The sequence below is a fragment of the Asparagus officinalis genome, chromosome 6 (assembly GCF_001876935.1).
Source record: "Asparagus officinalis chromosome 6, Aspof.V1, whole genome shotgun sequence".
Classification (NCBI taxonomy): domain Eukaryota; kingdom Viridiplantae; phylum Streptophyta; class Magnoliopsida; order Asparagales; family Asparagaceae; genus Asparagus; species Asparagus officinalis.
Genome location: NC_033799.1, coordinates 817,057 through 844,530, shown reverse-complemented (window position 1 = coordinate 844,530; position 27,474 = coordinate 817,057). Strand labels below are relative to the sequence as shown.

The following is a 27,474-nucleotide window of genomic DNA, read 5'->3' as shown; positions in this document are numbered from 1 at the left end:
TCCTCAACGGCCTGAACCAAACCGAAGACTTCCTCGACCGCACGCAGGACTTCACCCGCGGCTTCTCCTTCAAAGTAAAGTCTGACTTCGTTACCTCCTCCATCGCTGAAGGCGACTGGGAGAAAATATTCACCTTCATCAACAACTCCCTCAGCTCTCAGACCCTCGCCGATCAGCGACCAGTCTCGTTTACCATGACAATGCTACCAATGGGCGGAGCAATGAAGGGTATACCAGAAGGAGCGATACCATTCCCTCATCGACAAGGAAACTTATACAGTATCCAATACTTTACGGGATGGTTTAGAATCGATGACCAGTCGACCCAGAAGCATCTGGATCTGATGAACAGGATATCGAGATTTATGGGTAGTTTCATTACGAGCAACCCGAGGCCCGCTTATTATGGATACAAGGACATCGATCTGGGGAGGAACAAGGGGGTTCTTCCCAGCTATAATGACTCCAGGGTTTGGGGGGAGAGGTATTTCAAGGGGAACTTCGAGAGGCTGGCGAGGATTAAGAGGGAAGTTGATGCAGGGAATTATTTCAGGAGCGAGCAGAGTATTCCGCCGTATAATTCATGGGTGGGGGTTTCAGCGTCGTCGTCGTCGTCATCGCCGACCTCGAACCCTTTGAGCGTGACTCTTCAGTGCTCCACCGATACCTGTATTTGCACGAACAAACAAAGTCTTTGACTATTGCCTCAACGCATGCACACCGCATGCAGGTATTGATGATCCTTTAAATAAACAGGTTTGCTTTTGTATTGTTGTTGCGTTCTTCGATCGATGATCCTGATGTTGTTCCAGGTCAAGTTGAAAATGCTGTGAGTGATTTCTAGTTTGAGAAGTTTGGAAAGTTGTACTAGGATAATGTCATGAAATAAAAGTTCGTGTTTTTTTTGGCAAATGATTGTTTGTAATGTTGTTTCTATTTTAACGCAAATTTGTTCACACAAACAGAACACAGTGAATTCTCCTGATAACTCAAAAGAATGGAAAGATGGGTTACATGAAAAAAAAGGAAAACAATAATCATATAAAAATCATGTATTTTGATGATAAGACTACTATTTATACATTAAAACTTATTATTATTATTAATTATTTACTTTAGTGTTAATTAATCTTGAAGAACTATTAGATAGACTATAAGATATTATTATAATAATAATAATTTGTAACTTTTTAATTTTTTTGGAATTATTATTGTAATATAAATTAAAAAACATTGTTTTTTTCCTTTCTTTTTCAATCTACCAAACATCATTCCATCATCTCTCAATTTTAATAAAACATGAGTATTATAATTTTTAAATTTAAATTAATTACACAAATAATATATTTAATAAAAAGTAAAAAATAACATTAAATAGAAGGGGATAGTAAGAAGAGATGTGATCTAATTTTATGGTGTGGTTTGAAAATGATGGAGAAATAAAATATGATAAATATTATCGTGTAGTTCTCGCTTAAAACTTGAAGCAATTTGAGAGACTAGAACTCTTTCTTTTCTATATAAATTTAATAAAAATGGGATAAATTTTTACAATTATCCTAATTTTACTTTAATCCAATTCTTATTGACTACCACTATATAATTTTATCCCAATTCTAGTTCCAATGGACTAATACTATAATAAAAATTATCCCACAAATTATCCGAGCTCTAATTTTGAGTTCTACTTGACTAACCCCACCTAAAGATATACAATAAGGCCTAATAACAACGTAAAGTTCAGACATTTTCGGTTGCTGTACAACCGATTAATTATCCATATAATCTCTATGTGACTCTCTCAACAGGAATTGGCCGTATAACCCTATAATCTCGTAAATCAATAAGATTGTGTAGTTATTTCATGCAAAGTCTATGTAGACTGTCTAAAAATTACTACAGATAGCTGATCCAGAAGGCTTCCAGAAGACTATAATTTGACGACTTCCAGAAGGTTACAATTTAAAAGTTATAATTTGACGGCTTCCACAAGGCTATAATTTGAAAACTTTCACATAGATTGATAAATGTTACAATCTAACGACCTTCACAATAACTGATGAAAGCTTTGATCAACAGCATTCACAATCAACATCGGGAGTTACAATCTGATGACTCTCATATTTTCAAGGAGCCAAGACGAAGGTTACAAGATGACGATCTTTACAACACTCTAGCAAAAGAGACTACAAATTGTCGGTCTCTTCAAATTAAAACGCAGATATCTCTCAAACCCAATTTATGTTCTGAAATCCGTCTGCAACACTAGACTTCGCCTGAACATTGGACTTCGCATGAAGCTCGCCAAGCTCGCTTGAAGCTCGTCTGAAGCTCCCCTGAGGCTCGTGGCCGCGTCCCAGACTCAAAACGCAGGGTTCATCGCTACGTTCCAGATCCAAACACAAAGCTCATTGTGTTGGCCTTCTTGTTTTGATGATGTTTAACAAACAATTTACTTCTAATGTTGTTTGCCTAATGTTTGTGTTTTCGTATTTATTCTAGACAAATAACAAGTCGGAGGATGGATGGAATAGAGAGCTTTCACGATCATATACAATGGAGGTTGGAGGAATTGTGGTTGAAGCCATACAATTCAAGTTGGAGATCCAAGTTCAAGCTTCATCCGTAAGTTTACCAAGTTGAGCTATAATGAAGATCAAGATCAAGCTTGGATAATTTAGTTTAAGTGTTATATTATGTGTGTTAAGTACGTTAAGCTCAATATCATATACACACACATTTTATTGGTTTCTTTGTATATATATGTAGTCATATATATATATATATAACACAAGTTTTGGCTTTCATGTTTATAAATATGAAATTACATATTTCATATTTATTTTTGTGATTTGGTTTAACTACTTAGATATGAAACACATATATTTTCATATACATACTCATATGTTTCATTTTCTATTGTATTTGTGAAAATATTGTTTTCTTGATTTATAGACTTATCAATAATCATATACACCTTTTATTAAGTCTACAAAATTATTTTGTAATGTTTCAAAATATGATTAAGCGAAAATGTCAAAACTCATGTGTTCACATTTTTATGTTTTGGACTATTTTGTAAAATGATGATATTTTTTATTTGGGAAGTCCTTTTTGAAAACCAGTTTTTGTAGCATGTTTATTATCATGCCTACAATCATTTCTCAAAGTTTCATAATTTTTGAAATTTATTTGATATTTTTAAATAGGGTTTTAAAATCAGCATTTCACTTTCAAACCTGAAATATTTTGTATCAGTTTGCGGTCGACCGCCACGATCGACCGCGCTTATATTTTTCTCTGAGTGGGCAGCAAAAACTTTCATGGTCAATCGTGACGGTCGACCGTCAAGCTGAAAATTCCCACGGTCGATCGTCACGGTCGACTGTCGAACTCTCTGGAAGTTTTCTCAGGTTCAAAAGTGCCTCGCGGTCGACCGTAAGAATTTCATGGTCGACCGCCGATAGCCCAACGACTATATTAGGTACAGAATCATATTCCTGATTTTTTAGGATTTTTGTTGTTTTGTTTAGGGTTTTGGCTGTTGGTTTCTCTTCTTATAAAAACCCCTCAACCCCTCTTCTACCTATAAGAATTGGATAAAGTTTTAAACAAGTTTAAGAGGGTTTTACAGTTTGTTTTAAGTTTGGTTTTTGTTTACAAAGGAGGAAGCTTACATTGCAAATTGAGGGATTCATTCTCAATCTTATTCATCCTCTCCTTTGAGTTTATAGGGAAGTTTTCTAACTCTTTTCTCTAGCAATTTTATTATTGATTTTTATATTCTTATTATTGCTAGTTTGAAATTTGAGTTAGATTTTATTTCACTCATTGTCTACACACACACACTTGAGCTTATTGTATTTTCATACATAGTATATTTGGTTGGTGAGAGTTGTAGCAATTGAGTGTGAGCTTTCATTGTGTTCTCATCTATAGTAGAGAACAAACATTTATTGTATTGAGCCTAATTGTGAGGATACACTTTGTAATACACTTGTACACCGAGAGAAGTGTGTGGCGAGAGTCGGGGATCATCCCAAGAGGAGTGGTGTCGGTTGACAAACCTAGGGAGAGGTTGTATCCGAGCACTTGAGGGAGACACGTCTAGTTCAACACTTGAGAGGACGTAGAGTGGGATTACAAGAGTGTGTTAGTTGTAGAGTTTTCGATAAACTAGAAAACCGTATTGTATGGTGTAACGTTGTTCGGGTAAACGTAGAAAACCCGGTTGTGATAGTGAAGATCTCCTCGAGGAGGAGCGGAGACGTAGGTCGTGGGGACCGAACTCCATAATCATATCGTTTGTTTGTGATTGCATTGACGCACTTATTTTTATGTTCATATCTTATATCGCCTTTGTATATTGCTTGTTGATTATATTGTCCACTATCTAGTTTAGATTGTTTTCCCTTGTGTTAATTATATATCCTTGCATATATCTCATAGTATATCTCATTGCTAGGATATTTACCTTTGTTCATATTGCTTATTCTTGCTTGTAATATATTGTATATCTCTCTTGTAAGAATAATTTGTTAATTAGTTTTAATTGGCATAAAATCGGATTAGATTAGCATAAGACCCTAATCACCCCCCTCTAGGGTCTAACACATTGCTGTGTTTTAAACCCAAAACGCAGGGTTCATCGATGCATTTCAGATCCAAACGCAGAGCTCATTGCTGCGTTTTCAACCCAAAACACAGGGTTCATGGCTGTGTCCCAACAACAAAACGCGGAGGTCATTCCCGCGTTCCAGAGTCAAAGCAACGCAACTACTGCGTTATCAACCACCAACGCAGCTCAAATTCAGTTGCAGGCATAGCTCAAATCCAGCTACCAACGCAGCTTCCAAATGCTGCGTTCGAACGCAGGATTCACGCCCAACAACACAAGATTCATTCAAACGTGATTCAAACGGCTCCAAAAATCATTTTTTACCCACGATCTGGGGAGCGATTTAAGGAGGCTGTTACACCCGACTAATGGGGGTAATTAAGCCCCATTAAGAAGCGAATTAAGGGGGAGGTTACACCCAAAACCCCTCTATAAATACCGCAAAACTCAGTGGAGTTCGGATCTTCTTTTGAACAGAAAAAGGGGATCTTTGATCTTTTTTTTAGATCTTCAGATTTGGAGGCTCTTGGAGATCATCTTCATCGGCAACAGAGAGCTTGGAGCTTTGGAGCTTTTTCTTGGCTTATAAACCGATTTCGGTTAGATCAACTCTTCCACAAAGTTATAACTCGTTCAAAGTTTCCTAACTCAATAAGAGTTTCAAAATTGCCACGCAAGTTCATCCAAGACTTCGAGTCAAGAGGCGAAGACAACATTCCACGATGGGAAGCGTTCGGATCATCAACGAAAAGTAAACTCTACATGAACATCGAGGGAGGCATTCTATTGACACCGAGAAGAACCCTAATTAAAAAAAGGCAAGTGTCTCCGTCGATCCCTTCTCTCTTTTGTAAATCGGGAAACCGATCGAGAAGAATTTGTATTTCTTTTTCTAAGTTGTTAGAGAAATTGCATTGAGAGAACTGTAATCCATTCTTTTTCCAAGTTTGTTAGAGAGAATAATACAAATTTAACAAAATAGAAGTAGATAGTGGTAACTAAACGCATAGCTCTCAATGCAATCTCTCTTTCAATTTCTCCCAAACAAAAGATGATGACTCTGCTGGGGACTAGCTTCACAGACGAATACGTGGTGGCGTAATCCGATGTCAACCTCGCTGGAACAACGGTTGTAACTCTTGTTGTGGAGTTTGATCAAGCCAATTATGATGAGTTACTCTCCTCCGGACCCCTTAGCCCCAAGGCTATGCGCAAGATCTGCAAAGTTTCAAAGGAGACTAAAGCTCCAACCGCTGCCAAACCATCAAAGGAGGTCCTCTCCTTTGGACCAGATCTCTTGGACAACCTCTCCTCTGAAGGAGTAGGCTCAGCCGCAACCAAACTTGTCAACCGAGTTGAAGGTTCCACACCCGCGCCAAGACGACGGGTATCAGGTCACAAAAGGCTCATTGCATTGACAAACTCGATCAACACAGACAGCGACGCTGCAAAAGCCTTAAAACAGGCTAAGAAGAATGCCGCTCGACGAAGGAGGAGATCCCGACAACAAGCACACTTCCGAGAGAGTCGATCATCCAATCAACGCGAGCTATACGTTTGTGAGCCTCAGCAAGAGCTCTGCGTTTAGTTACCACTATATGCTTCTATTTTGTTGAATTAGTAATTGTTTGGGCATCTTGACCCGGTTAGAAAAGCCCACAAGACTTGGTTAGGAGTGGACCAGGCTAGAACGGATTTGACTCGGCCCAAATCGATTGCAGTTGGGCTTGTGCCTAAGAATTTATATCATCTTTTTTGTGTCCAGACTAATCCGGCACTAACCCTTTATTGAATAAGAAAAAATACCACAAACTTTTTGCATTGAACTGGTTCGAAATAATTTGGATCAATTTCAAAAATTGCCAGCTGACACTTTCCCTCATAGAAAGTTACCTAATCCAAGTAGGAGAAGTGATAATCACTTGACAATTTCTAAATCTTTATTTTGCTGAACATGTACTTCACAATACTAATTAACTAGTACTTTTCGTTTAGCTACTGTTGAAGAAATGTAAAATACATCTGTATCTTACACAACAGGTAGCCTTACTTAAAAAAAAAAAAAAAATCCTCTGTGATATATAAGAAATCCAGCATGCATACTATAGAAAGCAATATAAAGGTAAATATATAGTAAAAGATATAACATTGTGACCTAGCACAGTTAAAATTTGCAAAGATCTCAAGAAAATTATCGATAACTCCGACTGGCAAGTATAACTAACCTGTCTCTGCATTTCGCTAGTGCTGTTTTTTTCAGAAGATCATCCAAAGTCAATTCCGTGCTAGGCAGATGACCTGCTCCTGGGGTTTATCTGCCAAGATACATAAAGTTCAAACTCTCATAGACTACATCACATGATTTTGTATCAGCTGATATCTAGAAGATATCAAGGATCTGAAGTGAACTTATTTCATCAACATGTGACAAGAGGAAGAGTGACAGTGAATATTAATTTATTAATTAGTCGTTGAGCTGCCGTGACAGGAACAAGAGTGACAGTGAACATTAATTTATACAAACAGTTGATGAACTGAGAGGGGATGGAAGGATAAACAAGTAACTAGAGCCCTGTGACTTGTCAAAGTATCTCGTGCAGAAACGTGATACGATTTGGTTTCCGGTGATTAATTCGTAGAAAGTGGACCTACAGCTATGAAGCCGATGGGTTTGCATGTCTACAAAATTTAAGAAATGACATGCTGCTCAACTACCACCTAATATTATGTAACGAACACATTATTCTCTGTCAAAAGGAAATTTATATATAATAGGCAAAGAGATAATTGAAGAAGGAAAAATATTTCTGAGGAATGATTTTTATCAATATCAAGACGTGTAAACGAGAACTTACTTAGGAGATACAGTATTAGCTCCCCGATTAAAAAAAAAAGTTTGAGAAGCCAAAGGCTCATAGAAGGGATTTACAGAAACTAGAAATCAGAGCTTCATAAGTTTTTATCTTACAGTTACTACTTCACTGTTTAATGTTTTTAAAAAATTAATACAGACACCCTTAGAAATTTCTACTTCCATATTACAACTCTTCTGAGTTTGTGTTTTTTTTAACCGTTTAAGTAAACGAATGTTTTGCGAACCACGCAACAATTAGAAGGCAGAAAATTTTTCGCTCCCTTTCTCAAGTGATCTATGTGTTTGAATAAATCTCTATACAGCCTTTTGTCAAGTTTTTTCTTACGTTAAACCAAGTTTAAGTTATACTAGCAGTGGTCTTCTACTCTTGCTGATGACTGTTCAATAGTTTAATCAAGAAAAAGCAGGCAACACATACGAAAACATTTTTCTCGAATTTCATAGAATATGCAATGGAAAAGAAAAGTCAGTATCAGAATAAAACTTAGGCATTAAAGACAAAAAACAAAAACCCAAAAAGTATATATAGGACCACACAGTTTGCAAAATTCATCTCTGTTGCTCTCATGACATTGAAAACATGTATCATGATGTTGGATCCAATATGAGTGATGACTGAGAGGATCAATAGTGAAAACGATGATGCTGAACTCAGTCTAAGGTGCTGATTTAATCCAAAGATGAGCAACTCAAACTCTTTACTAGAAGATAAAAAGTGTCAAATAGATCTGGTAACATTTTATCAAGAAATAAGGAGCATCACATTGTGACGCTTTTCTATGGACCCCAAATAACAGTATGAATTAAGTTAAACCGTTGAACTCTCATCATCTCTATATAAACCACGGTACAAATCTCCATAACACAATCAAACAACCCCTTATCAAGAAAAATGGCGATATCAACCTCAACAATCCTCACCATCCTCTCCTTTCTCTTCTTACTATCTTCATCTTTTGCACAATCCTCTTACACTGCTCCCTTCAAATCCTTCATCGGTTGCTTTCTACAACATATCTCTCCAGACCTCATCTACACTTCAAACTCCACCTCCTATGAATCCGTACTCCAATCCTCTGTTCAAAACTTGCGCTTCTTAGTCTCCAAAACCAATCAAAAGCCCTCACTAATTGTCACAGCAAACTCTACATCCGACGTAAACATAACAATCAGATGTGCATACATGTATGGCCTACAGCTACGCACGAGGAGCGGTGGTCATGACTATGAGGGCATGTCATATGTATCTGACGACAAAAAACGGCCGTTGGTGGTCGTTGATCTTGCACACTACAGAAGCATCGATGTCGATGCCAAGACTCGAACAGCTTGGGTTCAATCTGGAGCAACTCTTGGCGAGGTCTACTATAACGTGTTCACCAAGAGTGATGGTACTCTAGGTTTTCCAGCAGGACTATGTCCAACTGTTGGGGCTGGTGGGCATTTAAGTAGTGGTGGACTTGGCGCAATGATGAGAAAGTTTGGTACTGCTGCCGATAATGTTATCGATGCCAAGATTTTGGGCACCAGTGGTGTGGTTTTGGACAGGCGGACGATGGGCGAGGATCTGTTTTGGGCCATAAGGGGCGGAGGAGCAGCCAGTTTCGGGATCGTTTTGGCTTACAGACTTCAACTGGTTGAAGTTCCTCCTGTTGTTACTGCATTCAATGTTTACAGGAATTTAGGGCAGAATGCGACTAATCTTGTCACAAGGTAAGTTCAAATTTGATCCCCCAGAAATTAATTATGTTCGGGCTAAATTGACACGAGCAATTGTCAACGTGAGCAGGTGGCAAGACATTGCTCCTAAATTGGATGAGAATATCTTTCTCCGAGCCGTTGTGCAACCCATAATCGACAGTGAGTCCATATGGAATGTGAACATTCAAGTTCAGTTCATCTCCCTTTTCCTTGGAAACAAAAGCCAATTCGTCTCTGCAATAGACACAAACTTCCCTGAGCTTGGCCTTCAGGCTGAGGACTTTACAGAGATGAACTGGTTAGAATCCGCTCTCTTCATGTACGGTATGTCAGGTAAAGGGATCGAAGCGTTACTGAACCGGACACCGGAGTTCAACAGCTCATTCAAGGGAAAATCAGACTTTGTGACAAGCCTGATCACTGAGAAACAATGGGGAGAGATATGGAGGGCTCTTAGAAACCTCAAAGACGACTACATCACTATATTGCTGATAATGGAACCATTCGGAGGAATAATGAACATGATCCCAGAATCGACAATCCCGTTCCCTCACAGGAAAGGAAACTTATACAACATTCAGTATTTCATGAGATGGTTCGAGACTGATGAGCAGGAGAGCGAGAGACAGTTGGATTCAATGAGGAAACTGTATGATTTTATGACTCCATATATTTCAAGCAATCCGCGAACAGCGTACTACAGCTACAAAGATGTCGATTTGGGGAGGACCGAAGGGCTGATGCCGAGCTATTTTGAAGCTCGGCAGTGGGGGGAGAGGTATTTCAAGGGTAATTTTGAGAAGCTAGCTATTGTGAAGGGGAGGGTCGATCCTATGAACTTTTTCAGGAATGAGCAGAGCATCCCACCATTGTATTATATGAGTAAGGGAGCCTTCTCTTCCTCATAGAACAACACCATTATGCGATTGTTGAATAAAGAAATAAGAGCACATTATGCGTGTACTAGTTAAAATTTCTGTATTTGGTCATCAAACGAAACCTGTCCTTATTTAAAGCGCTATGTAGCCTTAAAAAAACGCTTGGTGTCACGAAGGGAAATTCCAACTACCCGAGCTAAAAATTGATCGAGTTGCAGGAAAAATTTTGAAAAGGGGGGAAGAAATAAATATTAGAGTTACAGGAAAAATCAGCGTCGTCATCGTCGTCGCCGTCGACCTCGAACCTTTTGAGCGGGACTCTTCAGTGCTCTACCAACATTTGTATTTGCACGAACAAACAAAGTCTTTGACTATTGTATCGACGCATGCACACCGCAGGTATTGATGGTTTAAATAAACAGGTTTGCTTTTGTATTATTGTTGCGTTCTTCGATGGATGATCCTGATGCTGTTCTAGGATAAGTTGAAAGCTATGAAGCACAAACACGCATAACATGAAGCCGTGTCGTGTTGTGTCCGTGTCGGACACACGTGTCGAACACATGTATCCTATGTATTTTTTAGGATTTGCCTCGTGTCGGCATGTCGGATGGCCGTGTCGGATCCGTGTCCGTGCTACATACGTTGAAAGTGCTGTGAGTGATTTCTAGTGTGAGAAGTTTGTGTTAGTCTAAGTGTGTAGACCCAAAGCTGCAATCGAAAAGACGAAGAAAACAGTCAGAAGACTGTGCGGTCGACCGCAGTGGCAGATCCGGTCGACCGCGTGCACTGCAGGAAACTGAGAAGTTTCTGACGCTCTGGTCGGTCGACCGGCGTGGCCGCTGCGGTCGACCGCAAATGTGCACAGGACCCTGTAAACAGATTTTTCTCTGGCCGGTCGACCGGCCTTGGCACGGCGGTCGACCGCGAATCGTCCAGACAGTTTCTTTCAACACAAGGTCCGGAAGGGCAAGGGTTCGATTGATTGTTTCGAATCCCCAACAACTGGTATCAGAGCTTCGTTCAGCAATTTGTGTGAAAGCCATGGCAGAGGAAAGCAAATCAAAGATTGAGAAGTTCGACGCAAAGATTGAGAAGTTCGATGGATCGGATTTGGAGGACTATCTGTACCAGAAGGACTTGTATCGCCCGCTGTTGGGCAAGGAAAAGGGAAAGAAGAAAGAGGAGTCAGATGGTGATTGTGAGGTACTAGATAGGAAGGCTCTAGGGCAAATCCGGTTGTCGCTCGCCAAATCAGTAGCCCACAATATTCTGAAGGAGAAGACCACGGTGGAGCTTATGGAAGCGCTCGCGAAGATGTACGAGCAACCGTCGGCAGCAAACAAGGTGCATCTAGTCAAAACTCTTTTTAACCTCAAGATGGCAGAAGGACGGTCCTTCACGATGCACCTCAGCGAGTTCAACACGATTGTTGATCAACTTATCTCCGTGGACAACACGTTCGATGACGAAGTGCAGGCCCTTCTACTACTATCGTAGTTGCCGGATAGTTGGGCAGGTTGTGTGACGGCAATCAGCAATTCGGCGGGGAAAGAGAAGTTGAAGCTGAATGAGGTTGTTAGCATGATTCTATCCGAGGAGGTTAGAAGGAAATCGTCCGAATCAGAAGGTTCAGGTTCAGCCCTAAGTTTCGAGCAGAGAGGCAGAAGCCAGAAGAAAGGGAACCAGAACAGGAATCGGTCGAAATCAGTGAAGAAGAGGCCGAACTCGAAGGTTAGGTCTATCAAAGGGAAGTGTTGGAACTGCGGCCAGGAGGGCCATATGTCTTCAGTCTGTAAAGCACCAAAGAAGGATGCGGGTGAGCAGGAGGCTCATATCGTGCAGGATGCCTTGATCCTTGCTATGGATAGCGATTCTGATTCTTGGGTCATCGACTCAGGAGCTTCTTTCCACGCCACTGCTAATAGGAAACTACTTCAGAACTATGTAGCAGGGGACTTTGGTAAAGTATACTTGGGGGACAATGAACCTTGCAATATTGTTGGAAAGGGTGACGTTCAGATACAGATGAAGGGCTCTAAGTGGAATTTGAAGAACGTGAGACACATGCCGAAGCTGAAGAGGAATCTTGTTTCGGTGGGACAGCTTGGAGCAAAAGGCTACGTTTCGACATTCACCGGGGATTCGTGGAGAATCTCCAACGGTACGATGGTTGTTGCCCGAGGCAATAAAACGGGAACTCTCTACCTCACTTCACATGCGAGTGACACCCTCGCAATTGCAGCTGGCAAGGAGAGTACAGATCTGTGGCACAATAGGCTGGGGCACATGAGCGAGAAAGGGATGAAAATTCTACATTCACAAGGAAAGCTAACCGGGATCGACACCGTGGAAGTCGGGGTTTGTGAAGACTGCATCTTTGGGAAGCAAAAGAGGGTTAGTTTCCAGAAGGGTGGAAGGCCACCTAAGGCTCAGAAGCTAGAGTTGATTCATACAGATGTATGGGGCCCAGCCAGTGTGTCTTCTTTTGGCGGTTCGAGATACTACGTCACCTTTATCGACGATCACTCGAGGAAGGTGTGGGTTTACTTCATGAAGCACAAGTCAGAGGTGTTCGAGAACTTCAAGAAGTGGAAGGCCATGGTTGAGAACGAGACAGATCTGAAGGTGAAGTGCTTGAGATCAGATAATGGTGGAGAATACGAGCTGGAGGAGTTCAAGAGGTTCTGCGCTACGAATGGTATTCGCTTAGAGAGGACTACTCCAGGGACGTCGCAGCAGAACGGCATTGCAGAGAGGATGAACAGGACCTTGACAGAGCGTGCGCGGAGCATGCGATTACATGCAGGTTTGCCTAAGACATTTTGGGCGGATGCGGTACATACGGCAGCATACCTTATTAATCACGGGCCATCAGTTCCATTAGATTTTGGGATTCCAGAGGAGGTTTGGAGTGGAAAGAAGATAAATCTCTCACACTTGCGGGTACTTGGTTGCGTGGCTTATGTTCATATCAGTGACCATGTCAGGGACAAGCTAGAAGCTAAGTCACAGAAGTGCACATTCATTGGATACGGCATTGATGAGTTCGGGTATCGCCTTTGGGATGAGAAGAACAGGAAGATCATCAGGAGCCGGGATGTGATATTCAATGAGGAGGTGATGTACAAGGACAGGGATAATGCCAAGGATAGCCAAAGCAGTGGGAGCAGCACTACGGATACAGGTGGATCCGAGTACATGGATTTGGAGGAACTTCCAGATGGGGGCGACGATGTCAGTTATGACCGTAGAACGGAGGAGACTACAGGTGCAGAAGCTACTACCCAGGGCGTGAAGCCTAGGAGGTCATCTAGGGTACCCAAACCAAATCCCAAATACCTCTCGTCATTTGATTATCTACTCTTAACAGATAGCGGAGAGCCGGAGTGTTATGAAGAGGCAGTGCAAGTTAGTGAATCTCAGCAGTGGGAGCATGCGATGCAGGAGAAGATGGATTCTCTACTCACTAATGAGACATGGGAGTTAGCCCAACTACCTACATAGAAGAAAGCCTTGCACAATAAATGGGTCTACCGGGTCAAGCAGGAGAGTGATGGAAGCAAGAGATTCAAGGCCAGATTAGTAGTGAAAGGGTTTCAACAGCGGGAAGGAGTTGACTACACGGAGATATTTTCCCCTGTTGTGAAACTCACAACCATCAGAGTGGTGTTGAGTTTGGTAGCTGCAGAAGACCTCTTCCTTGAGCAGTTAGATGTGAAGACTGCCTTTCTTCATGGTGACTTGGATGAAGAAATCTACATGAAGCAGCCTGTTGGCTTCATTGAAGAAGGAAAGGAAGAGATGGTGTGCAAGCTCAAGAAGAGCTTATATGGTTTGAAACAGGCTCCGAGACAGTGGTATAAGAAGTTTGATAACTTCATGCAGAACAATGGCTACAGAAGATGCAATTCGGATCATTGCTGTTATTTCAAAAGGTTCGAGTCCAGCTTCATTATTTTGTTATTATATGTTGATGACATGTTGGTAGCAGGACCGTGTTTAGAAGAGATAAACAGTTTGAAGAGGCAGCTAGCAAAGGAATTTGCAATGAAGGATCTGGGTGCAGCGAAGCAGATTCTAGGGATGCGAATCAGTAGGGATGAAGCTGAAGGGACATTGAGTTTGAGCCAAGCTGAATACATTGAGAAGGTACTTCAGAGGTTCAACATGCAGAATGCTAAAGTTGTTAGCACACCCCTTGGAAGTCAGTTCAAGTTATCTGAGGAGCAATCGCCTAAGACAGATGCAGATAGAGAGCATATGAGCAGGGTGCCATATTCTTCGGCCATTGGGAGTCTCATGTACGCGGTGGTTTGCATGAGGCCGGACATCGCTCATGCAGTGGGAGTTGTGAGCAGATTTGCAAGCAATCCAGGAAAGCAGCATTGGGAGGCCGTGAAGTGGATAATGCGGTACTTGAGGGGAACAACGAACAAGCCACTATGTTTCAGGAGGAAGGAGTTGGTGCTGCAGGGATACGTGGATGCGGACTTCGCCGGTGATCATGATACGAGGCGAAGCACCACGGGGTATGTTTATACCTTAGCGTCGACAGCAGTGAGCTGGGTCTCACGTCTGCAGAAGATTGTGACTTTGTCTACAACCGAGGCTGAGTATGTCGCGGTGACTGAAGCAAGCAAGAAGATGATCTGGTTGAACGGGTGCTTGGAAGAGTTGGATCTGAAGCAAGGGAGATGAGTTCTTTATTGTGATAGCCAGAGCGCTATACATCTTGCCAAGAATCCAGTATCATGCCAGAACGAACCACATCGACGTCAAATACCATTTTATACGCTCGCTGATCGAGGACGGAAAGTTGCATTTAATGAAGATTTTGGGGAGTCAAAATCCGGCGGACATGTTGACGAAGGCAGTCGCCATTGAGAAACTGGGGTTGTGCGCAACTTCAGTTGGCCTTCACGAGTAGAAGACGAAAGCGGAGCCACACTATGAGGATCGGCGAGATCGCTGGGATTTTTGTTGATTGAAGGAAGAACTTTTTCGGGGAAAAGATACATGCGAAGAAGGGGAGAGTTCGGGTGAGCTCATTGATGGCGCTTTGGTCTCCAAGTGGGAGATTGTTAGTCTAAGTGTGTAGACCCGAAGCTGCAATCGAAAAGACAAAGAAAACAGTCAGAAGACTGTGCGGTCGACCGGTGGCAGATCGCCGGTCGACCGCGTGCACTGCAGGAGACTGAGAAGAAGTTCGGTCGACCGGCGTGGCCGCTGCGGTCGCCCGCAAATGTGCACAGGACCCTGTAAACACATTTTTCTCTGGCCGGTCGACCGGCCTTGGCACGGCGGTCGACCGCGAATCGTCCAGACAGTTTCCTAAACTGTTTGGGAATCTGTTTTGTTTCAGGATTCTATATATACCCCAAACGTTTTTAGGGTTTACAGAGACATCAAAAAGAGAGCTTTTTGACTGAAAAGAGAGAGAGAATCTCAGAGAGATTAACCCATTGTTTGAGAGCTTGTATTTTCTTCTTCAATTAATAAAAAGATTGTGTGGTGTGGCTCCCGAGGACGTAGGCACGTTGCCGAACCTCGTTAAATCTGTGTGTTCATCTCCCTTACTGTTTTTTTTTGCAAGTTAGATCTTTATTTGTGGTTTTATTCCTACTTTCCTACTTTCAACACAAGGTCCGGAAGGGCAAGGGTTCGATTGATTGTTTCGAATCCCCAACGGTTTGGAAGGTTGTACTAGGATAATGTCATGAAATAAAAGTTCGTGTTTTTTTTTGGCAAATGATTGTTTGTAATGTCGTTTCTCTTTTAAAATAAATTTGTTCACACAAACAGAACACGGTGAATTCTCCTGATACTTAAAAGAATGGAAAGATTGGTTACATGAAAAAAAAGGAAATCATGAGGTCGGGTATGGGAAGTGAATATTGTTCACTAAAGATATACAATAAGGCCAAATAACAACGTAAAGTTCACACATTTTTAGTTGCTGTACAACCTATTAATTATCCATATAATCTCTATGTGACTCTATCAACAGGAATTGGCCGTATAACCCTATAATCTCGTAAATCAATGAGATTGTGTAGTCATTTCATGCTAAGTCTACACTAGACCAAACCGAATGAGAAAATGTTTTGAAATAAACATATAGATGCAGACAATATCGACCATCATCTTTCTTTTTTGACGAGGACATCACCCCCTTATTCTGTAGTATACGACCGCTTTGGAACAGCGTGACACCTTAATTCAGAGATCCATAACAGTCTTCTTCCATCCCCTCATACTTCCACAGTTAGTTACCACTTCTATTTTGTTGAATTAGTAATTGTTTGGGCATCTTGACCCCGTTAGAAAAGCCCACAAGACTTGGTTAGGAGTGGACCAGGCCAGAACGGATTTGACTCGGCCCAAACGATTGCAGTTGGGCTTGTGAGTAAGAATTTATTTCATATTTTCTGTGTCAGACTAACCCATCACTAACCCTTTGTTGAAGAAAAAAAAAAATACCGCAATCTTTTTGCATTGAACTGGTTCGAAATAATTTGGATCAATTTCAAAAATTGTCAGCTGACACTTTCCCTGATATGAAGTTACCTAATCCAAGTAGGAGAAGTGATAATCACTTGGCAATTTCTAAATCTTTTTTTTGCTGAACATGTACTTCACAATACTAATTAACTTGTACTTTTTGTTTAGCTACTGTTGAAGAAATGTAAAATACATCTGTATCTTACACATCAGGTAGCCTTACTATTAAAAAAAAAATCCTCTGTGATATTTAAGAAATTCAGCATGCATACTATAAAAAGCAATATAAAGGTAAATATATAGTAAAAGATATAACATTGTGACCTAGCACAGTTAAAATTTGCAAAGATCTCAAGAAAATTATCGATAATTCCGACTGGCAAGTATAACTAACCTGTCTCTGCATTTCGCTAGTGCTGTCTTTTTCAGAAGATCATGCAAAGTCAATTCTGTGCTAGGCAGATAACCTGCTCCTGGGGTTTATCTGGCAAGATACATAAAGTTCAAAATCTCATAGAGACAAGGTAACAAAAGTAATCAACCACACACACACACACAAAAAAAAAAAAAAAAAATCAGAAGTGCCAGAGACATAGGCCCAAAAAAAAAAAAAAAAAAAATCAGAAGTGCCAGAGACATAGGCTAAAGCCAGACCTTATAACACCATAAACTACATCACATGATTTTGTATCAGCTGATATCAAGAAGGTATCAAGGATCTGCAGTGAACTTATTGCATCAACAAGTGACGAGCAAAGTGAATATTAATTTATTAATTAGTCGTTGAGCTGCTGTGACAAGAACAAGAATGACAGTGAACATTAATTTATTAAATAGTTGATGAACTGAGAGGGGATGGAAGGATAAACAAGTAATTAGAGCCCTGTGACTTGTATGAATTAAGTTAAAACTGTTTAACTCTAATCATCTCTATATAAACCCACGGTACAAATCTCCATAACACATTCAAACAACCCCTTATCAAGAAAAATGGCGATATCAACCTCAACAATCCTCACCATCCTCTCCTTTCTCTTCTTACTATCTCCATCTTTTGCACAATCCTCTTACACTACTCCCTTCAAATCCTTCATCGGTTGCTTTCTACAACATATCTCTCCAGACCTCATCTACACTTCAAACTCCACCTCCTATGAATCCGTACTCCAATCCTCTGTTCAAAACTTGCGCTTCTTAGTCTCCAAAACCAATCAAAAGCCCTCAATAATTGTCACAGCAAACTCTACATCCGACGTAAACATAACAATCAGATGTGCGTACATGTATGGCCTACAGCTACGCGCAAGGAGCGGTGGTCATGACTATGAGGGCATGTCATATGTATCTGACGACAAAAAACGGCCGTTTGTGGTTGTTGATCTTGCACACTACAGAAGCATCAATGTCGATGCCAAGACTCGAACAGCTTGGGTTCAATCTGGAGCAACCGTTGGTGAGGTCTACTATAACGTGTTCACCAAGAGTAATGGTACTCTAGGTTTTCCAGCAGGACAATGTCCAACTATTGGGATTGGTGGGCACTTAAGTGGTGGTGGATATGGCGCAATGATGAGAAAATTTGGTACTGCTGCTGATAATGTTATCAATGCCAAGATTTTGGGCACCAGTGGAGTGGTTTTGGACAGGCGGACAATGGGCGAGGATCTGTTTTGGGCCATAAGGGACGGAGGAGCAGCCAGTTTCGGTATCGTTTTGGCTTACAAACTTCAACTGGTTGAAGTTCCTCCTGTTGTTACTGCATTCAATGTTTACAGGAGTTTAAGGCAGAATGCGACTAATATTGTTACAAGGTAAGTTCAAATTTGATCCCCCAGAAGTTAATTATGTTTAGGCTAAATTGACACGAGCAATTGACAACGTGAGCAGGTGGCAAGACATTGCTCCTAAATTGGATGAGAATATCTTTCTCCGAGCCGTTGTGCAACCCGTAATCGACAGTGAGTCCATATTGAATGTGGAAATTCAAGTTCAGTTCATCTCCCTCTTCCTTGGAAACAAAAGCCAATTCGTCTCTGCAATAGACACGAGCTTCCCTGAGCTTGGCCTTCAGGCTGATGACTTCACAGAGATGAACTGGTTGGAATCTGCCCTCTTCATGTACGGTATGTCAGGTGAAGGGATCGAAGCGTTACTGAACAGGACACCAGAGTTCAACAGTTCATTCAAGGCAAAATCGGACTTTGTGACAAACCCGATCACTGAGAAACAATGGGGAGAGATATGGAGGGCTCTTAGAAACCTCAAAGACGACAACATCACTATATTGCTGATAATGGAACCATTCGGAGGAATAATGGACATGATCCCAGAATCGACAATCCCGTTCCCTCACAGGAAAGGAAACTTATACATCATTCAGTATTACACGAGCTGGTCCGGGACAGATGAACAGGAGAGCAAGAGACATTTGGATTCAATGAGGAAACTGTATGAATTTATGACTCCATATGTTTCAAACAATCCGCGGACAGCATACTACAACTTCAAAGATATCGATTTGGGTAGGACCAAAGGGCTGATGCCGAGCTATTTTGAAGCTCGGCAGTGGGGGGAGAGATATTTCAAAGGTAATTTTGAGAAGCTAGCTATTGTGAAGGGGAGGGTCGATCCTATGAACTTTTTCAGGAATGAGCAGAGCATCCCACCATTGAATTATATGAGTAAGGGAGCCTTCTCTTCCTCATAGAACAGAACCATTGTGCAATTGTTGAATAAAGAAGTAAGAGCGCATTATGCGTGTACTAGTCAAATTTTTTGTATCTGGTCATCAAATAAAACATTTCCTTATTTAAAGCGCTATGTAGCCTTTAAAAAAAAGGCTTGGTGACGCGAAGGGAAATGCCAACTACTTGAGATTACCAACTTGGGCATGGGTTACAAGGAAACCATTGTGCTATAATTTGATCGAGTTACAAGGAAAAGTCTTGAAAAGGGGGAAACGAAATAAATATCAGAGCTCTTGAGATTGTGATTCTGGCGCCTCTGCTCCATCAATTTGGTAGTCAAAGAAAGAAAGAGCTTAAATTTGGGATTTTTTAAGGAAATTAGGGGAATTTCTTTCGACAATAAATACAAAGTTTAACAGCAACCTATACAAAAGTTCAACAATTAGGGGAATTTCTTTCGACAATAAATACAAAGTTTAACAGCAACCTATACAAAAGTTCAACAAAAAAGATCTTGTAAAGATGGGAAATTGCAATTTACAAAGTTTAACAGCAACCTATACAAAAGTTCAACAAAAAAGATCTTGTAAAGATGGGAAATTGCAATTACCCTAGGTCAAAATTGGTTGAATTGCACGCAGAATTTTGAACAAAATGGTAAAAGCAATAGAAATTACCAACTTGGGCATGGTTAATTCTCGCTTCTCTTCTCCATGATTCCATCAGTTTAGGGTAGAAATTGAGGGAAATGCTAACATTAGGGCTAGGGTTTATTACAGTGATGACCCTTCGAACCTCGCCTTTGGCGCGTCAACTGATGATGTATTTTTGTACATTAGCACCCAAGATTTTCTTTCGTACATTATTTTTGTTTTTTCTATTTTTGTGTCTACTAAAGTCTAAATGGACTGTCTTTTATTACTTATATCCTAAATTTTAGCCCGGAAAATGTAAATGCACCCGAATTAATGTAGCTTGAAAAGTTTTAGAGTTATTTGCATAATACCACTTAAATCATGGATATTTGTGAAAATATAATCCAAACCTTAGTATTTGCAAAACTACCCCTCAAATTATCAAACTTTGTGAGAAAATACCTTAAAATCAGCAAATCATCAACTTGGTGCTAAAACTTGACTATTTTGTTGATAATAAATTGCTTTGAGTGTAAATTTTTTTTCATAATTGATGATTTGAGGGGTAGTTTTGCAAACACTGAGATTTGGAGGGTAGTTTTTCAAATACCAATGATTTAAGTGGTATGTATGCAAAGAACCCAAAATTTTAACCATCTAGTGAGTAGTCATAGGCAAGAGTAGCAAAAAAAAAAAAAATTAACTCATTTACCAGAATGAAAGAGAGGAGGTACACTTTGCTCATTCCTAAGGAAATTGATCAACTTCAGACTTCATCTGAACCAGCCTCCTAAAATTATCCTTAAATAGTGTACTTCCCAAATCCAAATCTCTATAGTTATAATAAGCGACTCCCTGTGCAAGGCTTCAATGTTCATTATCTCCCTTCCCTCGAGGATCGCCTTAATGAAAAAATACGCATGTATGCCACAATCATATCTGTAAAAATATAACATAACACTTAATAGCTGGATATGTAATGGGTCACGAGAATAAAACACAGTTACCTAATATGTCACATGCAATATCAAAATGTCATATAAATACAGCATAAGTCACATTGCATACTAAACTGTCACATAACATCACCAAAGTCACTTGTAGTCTGCAAATATCACATATTGATGTGAATATAGCACCGACAATGTCACTAAGCCATACAACAAGCCATGCAACAATCTCATGTTTAAGTATAAGAAACTTACGAGCCTTTTTGCGTTCGACAAGGGACTGCTTCATATTGGAATGCTCTGAATGTCGACGCCTAATCGTAACCACTCACCATCCTATCTAAAAAAAGTTGGATGGTCAACACGTCTCTAGCCCATGCCTCGTGGTCAGCGGAGCTGTAATGACTGCATTTTTTTTGCCCCAAGTTGACCTCAAGGACATGCCAATGGTTAGCGTGACATATTGGAATTATCAACACATCCTTCCCTTCATCTATATGCTTCTTTATGTAATTTTTATAGACATTGCGCTCATCCAAATTTGAAGCAGTTAGCAACAAAATCTATCGAAAACAGAAAATAAAGCAAGCAGAAGAAAGTCATATAAATACAATATAACTCTGTTTTCGGAAAAAGTTGCCTTCATCATTGATTTCATTAAACTTCAATCGTTACAAATGAATTCAAATAACAAAGAATAAAAATTACAACTTTTCGAATATAAACACAAGATTCCTGTTTTGCGGTCTCTTGCTTGCGTGGGTCTTTGGCCTGTGACGGGGACGTTGATATCCGTGGACTACCTGGCAATCAGATTTGTTTCCGAAAAATCGGACAGAGCTTCGTCGATCCGCGAGAGATCTAGAAGCTTTGAAGCGTTTATCTCGGCTAAAGCGAGATATTAGCTCTTCTTAGTATTAACGCCAAGGGCTAATACTAAGGAACGGACACACGGGTGATGAAGATCTGATGAAGAATTCCCCTAAAGTGCTCGATCACTCTTCACTGCAGCAGGGCTTCGCCTCTTTCTCTCCAAAATTCCAGATCTGCAAAAAGTGAGGCCAAGGGTCACTATTTATAGGCAAGAGGGGTGTAGGGTGTCTAGGAAAAGCCTAGACACCCCTAGGGTGTCTCCACAATTCCGAGACACCTCTGGGGTGTCTCCGAATTTTGGAGACACCTTTGGGGTGTCTCCGAATTCTGGAGACACCTCTGGGGTGTCTCCGAATTCTGGAGACACCTCTGGGGTGTCTCCACATTCTGGAGACACCTCTGGGGTGTCTCCGAATTTTGGAGACACCTTTGGGGTGTCTCCGAATTCTGGAGACACCTCTGGGGTGTCTCCACATTTTGGAGACACCTCTGGGGTGTCTCCGAATTCTGGAGACACCTCTGGGGTGTCTCCACATTTTGGAGACACCTCTGGGGTGTCTCCGAATTCTGGAGACACCTCTGGGGTGTCTCCGAATTTTGGAGACACCTCTGGGGTGTCTCTGAAATTCCGAGACGCTCCGTTGAGGTGCATTTGTCTGCTTCCGCCGTAAATTTTTCGTCCGAACTCGGATTTTAGTGATTCGAAGTGCGTTGGAAGCCGGATGAAGAGTTCGATCCGCTCTGGTGGTTGGATTATCTGTAGAGTGATCGAGGCATGAGGGACATTGTCCTTTTTGTGAACATCACCGGATTCCTGATTGGCCCGGGTCTTCGTTGTTCCGAAATCCTATCAGCTCACGTAGCTCGTCGATTCACTTCAATCGTTCGTCGACGTCAATTGGACTCCTGTGGATCGGATAGTGACGTTCATCGTCGTTCGTGGAGACCTATAGGCAATTTTCGATGCCTACAGATACCCCCTCCAAAGTGTTCCGGACTCGTTTCTTTTATAGAAGAGACTGGAATACTTTGGATGTGATTGGTCTAGCCTTCAGTCGGCGTAAGGACCTGTAGTTAGCTTCAACTCTTGGCTTCTTCGGTTTTCGATCTATTCGATGCTTTGACGAATAGCCGAAGTTCTTCCGGCACTGCGTTTATCGCTTGGCCGTCGTCGGAGTCTCGAGTCTGCAGCTGATGAATTGAGTTTGGCTCGTGTCACTGAGTTGACTTTGAACTACCTCCGTCATATTGTGTTGACTTAGGGTTTTGGATCATCGTGTGTTGACTTTTTGTCGCAACGCGTTGACCGGCGTTGACCGAGGGTTACGCGTTGACCGGCGTTGACCCTAGGGTTTTGAATCGTCGAACGTTGATTAGTGTAGATTTTGGATCCCCGAACGTTGACTTTTGTCGTAACGCGTTGACTGGCGTTGACCTAGGGTTACGCGTTGACCGGCGTTGACCCTAGGGTTTTGGATCGTCAAACGTTGACTTTGGTCGCAACGCGCTGACTGGCGTTGACCTAGGGTTACGCGTTGGTCGGCGTTGACCCTAGGGTTTCAAATCGTCAAACGTTGACTTTGGTCGCAACGCGTTGACTGGCGTTGACCTAGGGTTACGCGTTGACCGGCGTTGACCTTAGGGTTTCGGGTCACCGTGTGTTGACTTTTTGTCGCAACGCGTTGACTGGCGTTGACCTAGGGTTACGCGCTAACCGGCGTTGACCCTTAGGGTTTCGAATCGTCAAACGTTGACTTTGGTTGCAACGCGTTGACTGGCGTTGAAACGTTGACTTTGGTTGCAACGCGTTGACTGGCGTTGACCTAGGGTTACGCGTTGACCGGCGTGGACCCTTAGGGTTTCGAATCGTCAAACGTTGACTTTTGTCGCAACGCGTTGACTGGCGTTGACCTAGGGTTACGCGTTGACCGGCGTTGACCCTAGGGTTTCAAATCGTTCGGCGTTGATAAATGTGGGACTCGTCGAAATATCCAACAACCGTCGGAAAATCGGCGAAATCGGAGTCCAAAAGGAGTTCGGGGGTACAAAATTCAGTCAAAACACCCTATGGGTGTCTCAACAAAACCGAGACACCCTTGGGGTGTCTCGATTTTGCCGAGACACCCTTGGGGTGTTTCGGTTTTGCCGAGACACCCCTAGGGGTGTCTTTGGCTCAACCGTGGTCCCCCCTTGTTTTTTTTTTTTTGTCTTTTTCTTCATTTTGTTTCCCCCTCTTTACTTCCTTTTTTGTTTGAATTTTGTTTCCCCTTTTGTTTTCCCCCTTCTTTTCAAAAGAGGACTCTTTCTTTTCCCTCTCAAACTCTTCTTCTACCTCCATCCCTCCACCATTGTTTTGAGTTCTTTCTCCCCAAGAACTCTCCTTCATCAAGAGTTCCAAGTCTCCCCTCTCTTTCAAAGCCTTTACCTTCCCTCTTCAAGTGTTCAAACTCTTCTTCCCACTTGGATTCGAGCAAAGGAGGAGATTCAAATCTAGGGTTTTGGTCGTTTGGATTTTTTTCTTCCTTCTTCAAGTTTCAAGAACTTGGGTAAGCCTTCTTTTCATGGCTTCTATTCCTTTGCTTTGATTCTAGTTAGTTTCTCATGTTTTGATTCGATATTTGAAACCCTAGTTCTTGGATTTGGGCAAAAATCCGAAATTTGCATTGGGTTTGTTTGTTGGCCGAAATTTGGGAGATGGATTGTGTAGAGAACCAAATTTGATTATGGAATTTGAGAAAAAACAAAAAGTTACTGTTCACGGCCGGATTTTACTGTCCACGGCCGGATTTTACTGTTCACGACCGGATTTTACTGTTTACAGCCGAAAATTGGGGGTGTTTTGTGCAAATTTGGGACTGAACTTTGAGGGGTTTGTATGCAAAGAGGGGGAGTGAACTTTGAGGGGGTTGTATGTAAATATGGTTCAATGTGGTTTGAGGGGTTTATTTGCAAAAGAGCAACCCACAAAGTGTAGAGGGGTTTATTTGCAAAAGGGCTGAAATTCCAAAAGTTTAGACCACAACCCAATAACCAAAGTTTTGATAAGGGTATGTGGACGTTAAATTGAAATTTGTGAAGGGGTCTATATGCGAAATTGGCTAAATTCTACAAAATGGCTTACTTGTAAAATTAACCAAAATTGTGGGGTATCGGGGGTGCAATATGATCAGATATGATGATCATGACCCAGCTCGAGCGTGTCCTTGACCCGAATTTAGCCTTGAATGCGAAGGGTATTTTGGGTATTTCACCAAAATTCACCGCGAAAAATGACAATCATTGTTTTGCATGCACGAAATTTGAAGGTTTAACTAGACTTCAATTATGAAATCCTATTTATACATAGGATTTTAATTAAAGTTCTTAATTTCCCTTTTAAATTTCGTGTATTCATATTTTAGATTGTACCTGACTTGCTGCTTTTCGTTGCAGATTTTCAATGTCTCTACGCCGACCTCGACCTCGAAGGAGTCGTTCTCATTCGCAGCACAACGAGGAAGAGGTCCCTGCGACATCCTCCCCCGCGGTCTTTTCCTTTGGGGGTGAGAATTTACATTTTCTGTATCCCTGATTGACCTCTTAGCGGGTCATTAAGGAAGAACCGATACCTCTCTCGCGGAGGTTAAGGTTTTGGACTTGTTGGTTCTGCTATATCCTCGCTTGGTCGCTTCGCAGGTCATTCGGGAAGAACCGACATCCTCCTTCGCGGGGGTCGAGGTTTCAGACTTGGTGGCTCTGCTGTATCCTCGCTTGGCCCCTTCGCGGGTCATTCGGGAAGAACCGACATCCTCCTTCGCGGGGGTCGAGGTTTCAGGACTTGTTTTGCCTGGCCAATTCAAGTCTTCCGGTATATTGGGGCGATATTGTGTTGTCTTACACTTTGTAGGTCGGTATATGTTACCACGTTGTTTACGTGATGACGCATACCGTTCTTTCAGTGTGGGACACTCAAAATCGTCACTCCAATTGCCCCCGTGGATGACTTAGTTCGCTCTCTTGTGAGATGGATTTTCTGACTCCGTTCTTGTGTTTTGTTACAGTCGAGTTCCCCTCGAGCAGTCTTCCTCCTCATGCCAATACTGGTTGTAGCCGGGAGGTCTTCTCTTCAGCTTCCATCCGGCAGGCCGTCAGTCCACTCCCTCAGTTTGACAGAGATCGTTCCGATGAATCTTGTCGTCTGATACGGGAATGAGGGCGTCATTGCTTGCGCCAGCTCATTACAGATGCCCCCTTCACTGCGGATTCTACCTCCACTCAGGCTTTAAAGAAGCCGAGTTTCTTGTTTGGAGACCATGTCGGGGATCCTGCTACGTTGACCCTTGGCGAGGAACACTGGTTGACCCTCAGCGAAGGGGCTGTCTTTTATATTCCCTCCATTCCACGACAGTATTCTTTCAGTCACTTGAAGGGACAGGCCGTGGAGCGGCTGATGTCTTGGCATCTTACTGAAGATGGTGAGAGAGTCCAGTGCGGGTATGCCACTCACCACAAGACTCCCAGCTCTAACGGGTATCATGATGTTCGTGGCCTTCGACCAGGGATCATGGGCCTTGACACTGCACCCCCAGGCGAGGTGTCAGCAGCTGCAGGTTACCTTCACCCGAATACAGATGCTATGGTTGGGCTTCCTCACTAGCCAAGGGGTGGTGGGCACGCATGACTAGTTTTGTCTTAGCGCGCTGGGAGAGGGATTTGAAGAGTAGTGGGTTGTATGCGCCTATACGAGCCACCATGTACGGAATCCCAGTCAGCTGTCGCCATTTCTTGGCTTTGCTGGAGACCTACATGCCTGACAGCAACACCTTTCTGACCAGTGGTGGTGAGTTAGGGTTGGCCTTGCATGAGATGCATTATGTTTCGGGTCTTCCGATGGGGGATTGTCCCTATCAGGAGTATTTTTCCTCGAACCAGTAGCTGGAGTGGATGAAGAAAGATACTCCCGATATGTATGACACTCTCTGGGATCTTACTTGCCACTATCATACTTCCTTGATCCAAGTTTCTCTTCAAGCGAAAAGAAAGAGGCAGGTTAGCTTGAAGCAGTTTGCCAACTACTTGTTCCAGAACTTGGATGGTGATTCTAGTACGCCCATTCGTGAATTAGACGTGTTGACCCCTTCCGCCGTTAATGAGTTGTTGGAGAAGGCTGAGGCTCGTTCCTACACCATCGGCAGTGCTGAGGGAGCTTTTCCTGCGGGGACCAAGTTTCGTTTTTTCCTCCGCCGTGCACAGAAGTCCATTGGGCCCCAGACTCTACTAGCAGGCTACCTTGCCCTTTGGTTGAAGAAGTGTGTTGTCCCGCACCAGCCTTCAGATGCTCTACCCATCGAGGTGCTCTTCCCTGCAGTTCAGCTAGCCTACGGGAGAGAGCTTTCCCTGCTCCCAGCAATGGTTGCTGGCATCCATTGCGGGCTCAGGAGTCTAGTCAGCAGTTTCACACATATGGGTTCTGAACCATCAGCTGAGCTGGTTTGTCCGAAGGTTGAGCTCCCTTACGCATATCTGATGGCGCCCATCGTTGTTGATGTCCCCGTTCCTTTCATGCAGCTATTGGAGCAGAGCAGATGGCTCGGGAACAAATTCAGTGATGTTCAACGAGAGCTTCGAGTCCGTAAGAGCTGGGAGTTCTTCAAGTGTTTCCCTCATTTTTCGGGTCGCTATGGTGACGTGTTGATCGACGAGGAGAAACCTAGAAGTGACCGGACCGTTCTCGACGTTGGTAGCTTCCGCTGGTTAGTGAACATCCGCGTTGG

General features: G+C 42.3%; 2 protein-coding genes and 1 long non-coding RNA gene across 3 annotated transcripts; 2 read left to right on the top strand and 1 right to left on the bottom strand.

The window, feature by feature from the left end:
* Positions 6,716-20,056, bottom strand: LOC109844400. The gene is made up of 3 exons (XR_002248013.1): positions 19,941-20,056; positions 16,971-17,060; positions 6,716-6,933 (listed from the first exon to the last, which is right to left on the bottom strand). It is a non-coding gene; the product is annotated as an uncharacterized LOC109844400 (long non-coding RNA).
* LOC109844397 (berberine bridge enzyme-like 22) lies at positions 8,311-10,209 on the top strand. Its single transcript, XM_020413407.1, has 2 exons — positions 8,311-9,206; positions 9,283-10,209. Exons 1-2 carry the CDS (start codon positions 8,386-8,388, stop codon positions 10,100-10,102), a joined length of 1,641 nt encoding a protein of 546 aa, XP_020268996.1. The 5' UTR covers positions 8,311-8,385; the 3' UTR covers positions 10,103-10,209.
* On the top strand, positions 17,558-19,425 carry LOC109844398 (berberine bridge enzyme-like 22). Its single transcript, XM_020413408.1, has 2 exons — positions 17,558-18,387; positions 18,464-19,425. The coding sequence occupies exons 1-2, from the start codon at positions 17,567-17,569 to the stop codon at positions 19,281-19,283; spliced, it is 1,641 nt and encodes a 546-aa protein (XP_020268997.1). The 5' UTR covers positions 17,558-17,566; the 3' UTR covers positions 19,284-19,425.

Bases quoted from the DNA above. Each gene is read 5' to 3' on its own strand.
- LOC109844398 (XM_020413408.1), top strand. From the start codon at position 17,567: ATGGCGATATCAACCTCAACAATCCTCACCATCCTCTCCTTTCTCTTC. The intron at 18,388-18,463 runs GTAAGTTCAAAT...CAACGTGAGCAG, and splicing joins GCGACTAATATTGTTACAAG to GTGGCAAGACATTGCTCCTA.
- LOC109844397 (XM_020413407.1), top strand. From the start codon at position 8,386: ATGGCGATATCAACCTCAACAATCCTCACCATCCTCTCCTTTCTCTTC. The intron at 9,207-9,282 runs GTAAGTTCAAAT...CAACGTGAGCAG, and splicing joins GCGACTAATCTTGTCACAAG to GTGGCAAGACATTGCTCCTA.